The sequence below is a fragment of the Monodelphis domestica genome, chromosome 1 (assembly GCF_027887165.1).
Source record: "Monodelphis domestica isolate mMonDom1 chromosome 1, mMonDom1.pri, whole genome shotgun sequence".
Classification (NCBI taxonomy): Eukaryota; Metazoa; Chordata; class Mammalia; order Didelphimorphia; family Didelphidae; genus Monodelphis; species Monodelphis domestica.
This window is the reverse complement of record NC_077227.1, coordinates 375,861,750-375,872,375: the sequence shown is the minus strand read 5'-3', so window position 1 is coordinate 375,872,375 and position 10,626 is coordinate 375,861,750. Positions and strand designations below refer to the sequence as shown.

General features: G+C 43.5%; 1 protein-coding gene across 1 annotated transcript; it reads right to left on the bottom strand.

Moving 5' to 3' along the window:
* Positions 1 to 3,965: 3,965 nt before the first annotated feature.
* On the bottom strand, positions 3,966 to 8,982 carry FOXI1 (forkhead box I1). Its single transcript, XM_001370247.4, has 2 exons — positions 8,353 to 8,982; positions 3,966 to 5,643 (listed from the first exon to the last, which is right to left on the bottom strand). Exons 1-2 carry the CDS (start codon positions 8,921 to 8,923, stop codon positions 5,081 to 5,083), a joined length of 1,134 nt encoding a protein of 377 aa, XP_001370284.1. The 5' UTR covers positions 8,924 to 8,982; the 3' UTR covers positions 3,966 to 5,080.
* Between the last annotated feature and the right edge of the window lie 1,644 nt (positions 8,983 to 10,626).

Genomic DNA, 10,626 nt, shown 5'->3' with positions numbered 1-10,626 from the left:
TTCTCTGAAATCACAATTACATTGATGGTTTAGATCCTTAATCATTATACATAGCACTTAACTGAGTGTTTCTTTGGTTTTTCATACTAGATTATAAAATGGGGGTGACTTGGGAGAGGGGTGATCTTTATTTCATAACTTTGAGGAACTACCTGGTGTAGTAACTCCCAAGTCAAAGGGAATAGTGAAGACTTCCTTTGGCAGAGTGGGCAGCTGAGAATAATTTGTTCCAATAGCCATGAAGGTATATGAAGCACTGTGAAGTACTTAGAAGTGCTTGTCACACATCAAAAAGACCAAGGGCATCTATCTGGGGTCACCTTCAGTTGTCCTGACTTTCATCTTGCCACTGGACTTCAATGACTCTGGAAGAAAGAGTCAGACTGACAATGACTTGGTGCAACTCTACTTCACTTAATTCCAATTTACAAGCAATTCAAGAAATGATCCTTTGATGTCATTGTTCCTCAACTGAAAATGAAAGATGAACAACAATATTGACAACATATGGAGTTACTTGGATCACTGCAAGGTGAACTAACTTTGCCACCCAGCTAGTAAGTGTCATTGATCCTCATCTGAAAATAAAGGATGAACAACGTAGGGAGTTGCTTGGAGTGTTGCAAGGTAAACTGATTTTGCCACCCAGCTTGTAAGGGTTAGAGGCAGAACTTGAACCCAGGACTTCATGATTCTAATGCTGACCTTCTATCTACCATGCCTTTCATTAGTTTACCCTTCTTTCTTTCATCCTCCACCTGGTCCCTCACATATCACCAGGGGTATAGTTGGTATTGATATTGATTGACTCTATCAACTTTTGTGGGGGAGAGATGAGCAGAAGAGGAAAGTACTAGTCTTGAATTCATCCCAGCATTCTTTGGGATCAATCTTCCTGCGAACAGTATACACTTCAACCAAGAATTAAGAGCCAGGAAACATTTCTCACACTGCCTAGCCAAGGAGTTGGCTGGCATTTACAGTGCTGGAGCCCAGGTGTGGTTGCGGTTTTCTCCTCTTGAATTCTGGGCAGGGAGAATAACAGGCAATTGAGTATTGGGGATCTTGATTGCAGATCTGTTTGGCATTCAAAGCCCTTAATGACCTAACCCTCTCCTCCCACCTTTCCAGTTTTATACCTTACTCTGCCATGTATTCTTCCATCCAATGATGTTGGCTTTTTTTCTGTTCCAATGAATAAGACACTACATGTCTCTGCTCCAGGCATTTTCTCTGTCTGTCCCCCATGCCTGGAATGCTCTCTCTCTCTTTTCAACTATGCCCATTGACTTCTCTTGTTTCCTTAAAAGCCCAACTGAAATTATCTTTTATAAGTCATTTTATAGTGGTTTTCCAAACTCTTATTTCTAGTGCCTTCCCTTTGTTAATTAGTCCCTTTTTATCCTGGACATAGCTTGTTTGCAAGTATCTGTTTGCATGTGGTCTCCCCCTTTAGGTTGTAAGCTCCTTGAAGGCGGATACTGTCTTCTGCCTCTTTTTGTGTGCCTGACTTGCAATGCCTGGCACATATTAAGTGCCTAATGACATTGACTGATTGGTTGATTGTTCTCTCTGTCCTTCTTTGCTTCCCCACCTCCCCAAAGGAACAGGGTAGCATTCTGCAACAGTCAGGAAGCCACCTACCCCTTTGCCGTGAAATACTGCTTTCTTCCAAAGTGCTTTCCTTTTTGCTCTCATGGATAGTCTTCCCTGAGGATCATTTGACTTTGAATCTGTGCCTCCTAGGGTCAAGGTGCTGTTAGGGTGGGCATTTTTGACAAACGGATTGATGGCAATGCAGATTTTAAAGAACCTTAGAAGCCAGGCTTGTGGTTCCAATTCAGTCACTGATTTATAAACCCCTTTCCTTCTGAGTCTGTTTTCTCATTTGAAAATGAGGAGGTTTGATTTAATCCCCACCCACCCTTCCATCCTCCTCCCCATTGTTATTCAGTTGTTTCAGTCATAACTTATTCTTTATGACCTCATTTGGGGCTTGCTTGGCAAAGATACTGGAAGGATTCACCATTTCCTTCTTCAGCTCATTTGACAGATGAGGAAACTGAGGTAATTGGGGTTAAGTGAGTTTCCCAATGTCACATAGCTAGTAAATGTCTGAGGTCAGACTTGAACTCAGGTTTTCCTGACTCCAGGCCTGACCCTCTAATACAGTTGCCTTTCCACACTATTCTCTCCCCTCTCCCACTTTTATAATGAATTGGTGATTTCATCAGTATAAAGAATTCCTGGTGAGAGATTCTCTCCCAGTGCAGCTTAGCATCTTCTTTACAATCTCCTTTCTTACAGGCAGGTTCAGAGACTTGCTCAGAGTTAGGCAGCTGGCATGTGTTAGAAGCAAGTCTTCCTCACTCTGAGACTAGCTTGCCACTCTTCCACAGGTCATCTCAGTTCTAGGATTCACCATCTTCCCTCTTTCTCTCATACCTCAATAGCCTAATTCCCAGGAAGAAGTAAATCTCCTTTGGTCAATTAGGGTAAAATGGATAATTCCCTAGAAAAGATACTGGACAATGTTCCTGATTAGTCCTCTTTCCATTGTTTCTACTCATTTCCTGACCTTTTCCACTTCAAATTTTCTAGGGTTCAAACCTAAGTATGGTGACTCCAAGGGCTTCTTCCTAAAAGAACTTCATCTCCTTCTCATCTCCATCTAATCATCTTCCCCTCCATAACCAGAATTTCCTTGTATTTGACAGAAACACTGACACATAGCTGGATGTGCAGAGAACTAACCTATGTTCATGACTAGCCATACCAGCCATTGACTTAATTTATGAAGGTTTTTCACCCTGGGGCCAACAGCATGGTGGGGACTGTGGTAAGCAAAAACCCAACCAGCTCCTGAAAAGTTTCCTAAGGGATCTGATCCCATAATAAAAAGCCTTTAAAATTGGACAGTATGCTTGACCCAGCAGGACTGACCTACTTCCAGATTTGCTGTGTGATTCTACATCATTTAACCTCTCTGAACCTGTAAACTAAACCAGAGGGTCTTTGATGTAGAGCTGTAAGAGACCTCAGAGGCCATCTAGTGCAACCCTTTCATTTTATGAATGAGGTAAGTGGTTCCCTGAGAGGATGTGGCTTTCCTAAGGTCATTTACTGAGTAATTGGGAGAGCAGAATTTAAACTCAGCTCTGCTAACTCCAAATTCATTTTTTTCCATTATACCATTTTGTCTCTCCTCTCCCCATTCCCTCTCCCCTCACCTTTCTCTCCTTTCTCATTATCCACTCCCTCTCCTCCTCTTCTTTCACCTACTTCTCTTTTTTCCTCATCTAGAAAATGGAGTTAAAAGTAGTACGTACCACACAGTTATTGTGAGAGTCAAATGAGAATACCCAAAGTACTTCAAATGTGAGCTGTTATGATTATTAATACATTGGGTAGCAGGCTAGTGAGAGGTAGTGTAGCTTGCTAGAAGGAACAAGAGATTTGGACTCAGAGGAGCCATATTCAAATCATGCCTCTGGTACTAGCTGTATGAGACAGAGGACAGTTTTGTGTTTCATTTTCCCCATTTGTTTAACAGGGATAAATTCTACCTTGCAAGTAGGATTGTTGTGAAGAAAACATGTGTATGCAGAAGTCATTGTTACATCTGCTCCCAGGGATGTCACTAGGGCCTCTGTGCTCACAAAAAGGAGTATCTTCAAGGTCTCTGGGCTCAAAATAAACCCCATTCCCCCCAGGCTCCTCTTCCATCTGCTCTCAGTTGGAAATCTGTTGCTGTCTGTTTAATTCGAGGTCTGCATCTTTCTCCCTGCTAGAGTTTGGAGGAAGTTGGCAGCCCTCGAGGCTTGCACCTCTCCCTGCCAGCCCTTTCTGTACCAGACATTGTCAGGCAGTCCAGTCCAGCCAGCTTAAAGCTTTCTCCGCTGTGGCTTTGGCCCGGCTGCTTCTAAGCACTAAGAATCTTGCCTCTATAAGTAAAGGCCACACACTTCTGCACAAAGATTTTATTAATAAAAAATACTTCCAAGTGTGTCCTGGGTGTGACGAAATCTCAGAGTACAAAACATATAAGGACAAAACAAAACAAAAATGAACCGAAAACCAACCCATCCTCAAAAAGGAAAACCCCAAACCCTCTCCGGTTACAGAGGTGCTGCTGCTCTGAGGCACAATGTGCAACACTGTGGGCAGAGATCTTGGGGCAGGAATCTGGTGGGTTCTCAGGACACGGAGGGGAGGAGCTGTCTGTCACCTCCCTGAAGCAGGAGGTTTCTCCTTCATCTTTCCCTTATTTCTGGCTATAAAAAGGAAGACTTTATTCTACTAGTGTTTCTCTTGGATAGCACCGACATCACATTTTCAGTGGCCCATGACACACAGGAAGTGAGGCTTTTAGGGGAGTTATACATTGGCAGTGCCAGGGATATCAGGCTCATACTTCTCACCCAGCTCCTTGGGAGGCGCTGTCACCAGGCTCTCTAGTGACAGTGGCCTCTTGGCTGAGGGGCTGGGGGTGGCAGAGGCTGGGGGCCATTTGCTCTGGTAAACTGTTCTGGCCCCCATCTCCCTATGCTGAAGATGTGATGGGGATCCTGGCTCCAGGCTCTGAAGGGTAGGAGATCTTGGCTCCTTGGTGCCCTCAGGAATAGCCAGCCACACAAGCAATATCTCCTACCAGCTTCAATATCTATGGCTTAGACCTGCCAAGTGTTGGTCTGAATTTTCCCTCAGACTACAAAGGAGAAGAGATGAGATCTCATAGGATTTCCCATCCTCAAGTGCCTAAGCAATAGCTTTCCAACTAGATCTCCTCAATATGCTGCCCCAGGGGGGTTGCCTTACTTAGAAGTGTGTCCTGAGTAAAGTTCCATGTCTATATTTTTATATGTGCTTGTAGAATGTTTGTAGGATTATGTCTATTTGGGCAGGTATATGCACTGAGTCAAGTCTCTGGAGAGAGGGAAGGTTTTCTCCTACCCTTTCAAATCAATTCTGGACCAGATTCCAACTCTCAAATCTCAATATGAAGAGAATTACCTATTCAGAGAAGCTTCTCTCTTTTTTTCAGCCCTTCCTGCCCTTGCCTAGGACTATCCTCCTTTTCCTAGACCTCAGTCCCCTCCCTGGGGTAGAGGATGCTGTTCTGGTTAATGCTGTTGTAGAAATGGGAATTGAACTGGTTGAGGACAGATCCGCTATAGCCAAGGTGGTTGGAGGGCATGGAGTTGGACCAGTCACCCCCACCTCCATGGCTGGGGATGTTGGTGAGAGAGGAGTAGGAGTTGAAGCTCAGCAAGTTCTGACCCATCTTATCAGTGCTGTCATTGTTCAGTCCTGGAGGAGCCACCCCTGAACGACCCACAGAGTTGGACCCACTGACATAGGCTGTCATGGTGGAGAGGAAGCTGTTGAGGCAGGGGGTGCTCGAAGGAGAAGGGGGAGACCTCTTCTCAGGAGAGTTGTCAGAGCCTGGAGAGGCACTGTCTAACATGTCCTGGGGCTCTGTGGTCTTGGGACTGCCAGACAAGAGACTGTCCTCGGATTTCTCTGAGGCCAAGGAGCCTGTGCTGGAGGTGACATCTGACTTCCTCTTTCGCTTTCTGCGGAAATTTCCATTGTCAAACATCTTCTCGCAGTTTGGATCCAGAGTCCAGTAATTCCCTTTTCCTGATGAAAATCAAGGGGAAATGATAAGCAGAGAAAAAGAGACATTTCCCTTCCCCTTATTACAATAAACGAAACCCCAAAATTATCAAAGATTTTACTATGGAATGATGGACTATTGAACTGGCTGTCAGTAAGAGCTCAGTTCAAACCCTGCCACTGGCACTTATTAAAGGTGAGATTATATTCAAACCACTTACCTTGGCTTCAGTTTACTTGTCAATATAATGGGGATACTAAAACTTTCAGTAATTATTTCATGGGGTTATTCTGAGGCTCAAGTAAAACAATCAAATGCTATGCAAACTTTAAAGCAGTATTTAAGTTAACTATTATAAATAAACAGATGAGAAACATTTTACTTTCTTATCATTCACAAGGATGTATTATTAATTTATGTTCATTATAATCATGGAATAATGCTAGTAGATATAGGATTAGAGAATTTTAGCTGGGAGGGATCTTGGTGATGCTCTGATCCAAAATTTTAATTTACAAATTGGGAAAGAGAAACGTTAGAGAGGTTATATGACTTGTCCAGCATGGAACAGTAAGTGGCAGACCTAAGCCTTGAAGCTCGGGTCACAGGGTCAAAGATTCTGAACTGGAAGAGAAGTTTAGTGTCCATTTAATCCATTGCCTTAATTTTAAAGAGGAGGAACTAGGGCCTGGAAAAGTAAAATGATTTTTCCCAAGGTTGCACAGGTAATAGGTGGCAGACTTGAGATTCAAACCTATCATTCTTTCTACTAGATCACACTGTTTCAGTCATGTTCTGAAAGTTTTCTATCATGTGCAAAGTCCAGTGTGCTTAGGACTGAAATAGAGAAGATTCCCATCTCTATTTTTGAGGTGCCTACTTTCTGAGCCATTTCTTCTGTAAACCAGAAGCCCATTGTAGGATATCTTGCCCATTTATGAAACTATGGAAGTCCTGGAAGTCTCTAATATTTTTATTCACTTTACTGTTAGTGTTCAACTGTGTCCATCTCCTCCAAACTCCCTACTGAATCCATTCCCAGATAGGAATTGGTGGTCAGGGAATAAAGTCTAATGATGAGAATCACATTTCTGTTTCCATATTTTGCATCCTTTAGCTGTCTTGTATCTGCCTTGTACTGTTCTCTAATTGATTTAGGCATGTCCATCCTAATTAGATAAGCAGTTTCTTAAGGATAGGAACTGCTTTTTTGCTCTCACATATTTATCAGAGAGGTGCCATTTTTTTGCCATTAGATTCTGAGCTTGAAGCCTCCTGGTACCATGTAATCTAACTACTTTCATTTTACAGATGAGCAAACTAAGTTGCAGATTGGCAAAAATCATATACCCCAAGGATTTAAAGCTAGTAGTATAAAAGAAAGAACACTTACTTTGGAGTCTGAAGACCTACGTTCAAGTCTAACTTTGGTCACTTGTGATCTGTGTGACACAAATGACTTGGGAGAATCATTTCATCTTTATGGGCTTTAATTTTCTCCTCTGGAAAATGAGGGAGTTAGTTGCAAGATGCAGAGTAAGAGGTATCTCTTTGGATGTGGTCAATGGGAGAATTTGTTTTGCTTATCTATGCATATTTGTTACAATGGTTTTTCTTGTCTTTTTTTTTTCTTCCAAAGGGGGTAATGGGAGTAGGAAAGAAGAAAAAAATAAATGTTTGTTAATCAATAAAAGAAAAAAGTGAGAGAAAGAAAAAGTGAGAGAAAGAAAAAGGGAGAAAGGAAGAAAGGAAGGAAGGAAGGAAGGAAGGAAGGAAGGAAGGAAGGAAGAAAGGAAGGAACGAAGAAAGAAAGAAAGAAAGAAAGAAAGAAAGAAAGAAAGAAAGAAAGAAAGAAAGAAAGAAAGAAAGAAAGAAAGAAAGAAAGAAAGAAAGATAGAAAGAAAGAAAGAAAGAAAGAAAGAAAGAAAGAGAGAGAGAGAAAGAAAGAAAGAGAGAGAGAAAGAAAGAAAGAGAGAAAGAAAGAAAGAAAGAGAGAAAGAGAGAAAGAAAGAGAGAAAGAAAGAAAGAAAGAAAGAAAGAAAGAAAGAAAGAAAGAAAGAAAGAAAGAAAGAGAGAGAGAGAGAAAGAAAGAAAGAGAGAGAGAAAGAAAGAAAGAAAGAAAGAAAGAAAGAAAGAAAGAAAGAAAGAAAGAAAGAAAGAAAGAAAGAAAGAAAGAAAGAAAGAAAGACAAAAAGAAAGACAAAAAAGAAAAAGAAAGTAAAAGAAGGAAGGAAGAAAGTAAATGAAGGAGTTGAATGAGAAGATCTAAACTGATAACTTTCCAGCTCTAAATTTGTGATCCTTTGAGGTGAAACTCACAGACCTTGTCACTTGATTTCCAGAGCCCCTTCCACTATTTCAGGCAAAGGGTCTCATATGGAGCTGGGTACACACTAGGGTCTCAGTAAATACTGAAATTGAAATGAGATAAATATGACTAGTTCAAATAGGACCCTTTTCCCTGTCCTGTGGAAACTGTCACCTATAGAGGTTAAGTGGGGAGTAAGAAGGGGGTATTCAGTGGGATATTCAGGCCTTCATTTTCTAAACTTGCTCATTAGGGATGAGGTTCCAGGGCTTGTATAAATTCCACCTCACCTGCACCCCTCCATGTGAACACACACACACACACACACACACACACACACACACACACACATACACACCTCTAGAGCATGCAATGCAGAGGTTGTCTTTCCAGCCCATTCATTAGACTTTTCTGTGCCCCTTACCTGGATCATCCTCATCTCTGGGCACTTTCTTAAAGCAGTCATTGAGAGACAGGTTATGCCGAATGGAGTTCTGCCAGCCAGCTTTGCTCTTGTTGTAGAAGGGGAAGTTGTCTGCCACATACTGGTAGATCTGGCTGAGGGTCAGTCGCTTGTCCGGGGCCCCGTGGATGGCCATGGCAATGAGGGCTGAGTAGGAGTAGGGTGGCCGCACCAGCTTCATCAGTTCTTCCTGGGAAGGTATGGGTAGCCAGCCCAGGTCAGTAGCCCCAAGGCCATTGGGCAGCAGCTGCCTCTGCATGCCATAGGACTGGGGGAGGAAGGGTCCAGGGTTGGAGCCTGGGAGGTAGGGTGGAGGAGTGATCGCAGGCCCATTCAGCCAGAGGTAGGGGTTTGCTGTGGCCCCAAAGTCCCCACTGCTATCATAGCCTGAGGGACGCTGGGGACTGGGCATGTTCTGTGGGTGGAAAAAGTTCTCATAATAGATGTTCATCTCAGGAGGCTCTTGGCCAATGTTGGGGAACTGGGGGCTGCATCGGGGTGGGGAATGCGCCTGTAGATCGAAGGAGCTCATGGTCTGACTTCTGAGGACCTGGTGGCCCCTCCTGAGCCACAGAGCACCTGGGCGAGGCTGTTCCTGGAACAGGTGCAGCACCTGGACCCAGGCCCCACTACTTATACACCTGTGCTGTGTTTAGCCTTAGGCTCTTGCTCCACCCCAGGGCGGCGGGGACTGGCTAGAGATCTGACTGATATGAAGCCCCTTGCCTTGGGGGAAGGTTGGCTGCCTGGCTGAGCAAAGTGCTTCAGCAACCCCCTCCAAGGCTGAGGACTGATGAATGAGGGGAATTTCCTCCCAGCAACTCCTATAACAAAGCCGTGTAGCCTAGGCAGCCCTCTCCCTCAGGTTTCTTAAAGCTGATATTCCAAATGCCCAGTGTTTCTCTCTGTGTCCCTGTCTCTGTTTCTGTCTCTGTCTCCTTCCCTTTTTCCCTCTCTATCTCTCTTTCCATGTCTCTGTATCTCTCTGTTTCTGTCTCTTTCTGCATCTCTGTTTCTGTGTCTCTTTCTCTGTCTGTCTTTGTCTCTGTCTCTCTGCCTCTCTGTCTCTGTGTCTGTGTCTGTCTCTCTCTTTCTGTCTGTCTGTCTCTATCTACTCTCTGTCTCTCTCTTTCTGTCTGTCTCTCTCTTTCTGTCTGTCTGTCTCTGTCTGTCTCTCTGTCTCTCCCTTCCCCTTCTCTCTCTCTCTCTCTCTCTCTCTCTCTCTCTCTCTCTCTCTCTCTCTCTCTCTCTCTCTCTCTCTCTCTCTCTCTCTCTCTCTCTCTCTCTCTCTCTCTCTCTCTCTCTCTCTCTCTCTCTCTCTCTCTCTCTCTCTCTCTCTCTCTCTCTCTCTCTCTCTCTCTCTCTCTCTCTCTCTCTCTCTCTCTCTCTCTCTCTCTCTCTCTCTCTCTCTCTCTCTCTCTCTCTCTCTCTCTCTCTCTCTCTCTCTCTCTCTCTCTCTCTCTCTCTTTCTTTCTCTCTCTCTCTCCCCATTCATCAAAGGCAATCAGCCTGAGACTGATTCTGTTGAGTGTTTAAGAAATTAGTGTCTAGCCTGCCTCCCATCACCCAATCATCTATGCTCCCTGGTATACCTCCTAGTAGCAAACTCTCTGTGAGCCCTAGTTAAAGTCATCGTCCCACACAGGGGCACGAAACAGCCAGAGAGCGCATGTTCTAATACTGACATATAGAGAACAGAAGCAGTCTCCAACTGAGGAATAATACAGAAAAACTGGCATGAATTAGAGTCAAAAGAGATATCAAAGCTGCATATTTTAAGATTCCCCACATGTACGCTGGCCAACTTTTCCCTTTATAAGAATGAGTGTGCAGGATGGGTGATAGTAGAAGATTTGCAAATGAAGAAGAGAATAAAATAAAGCTAGAATACTGAACTTCATTACAAGTGGAGGGCTGATGGGTCAAATCAGCCAGGGAATTAGGATTTAGATCTGGGAAGAACTTTAAAGCTGACAGTCCCTCATTTAATAGAAGGGCAAACAGATTGAGAAAGAAGAGGTCATATGGTGGCCAAGTCAAAATTCAAACTGAATCCAATATATATATATTTTTTAATACTGTGTTGTTTCTCTAAGAACATACTGACTTGGGGACCAAAAGACCCAGATTTGTACCCTAATTATAATTTCCTCCAAGGTTCCCATTGAAATCCTAAAGGTTGAGTCATGTTGCTTTCTTTCCCTAAGGCTTGACTTTCCAATCTGTGAAAGGGGA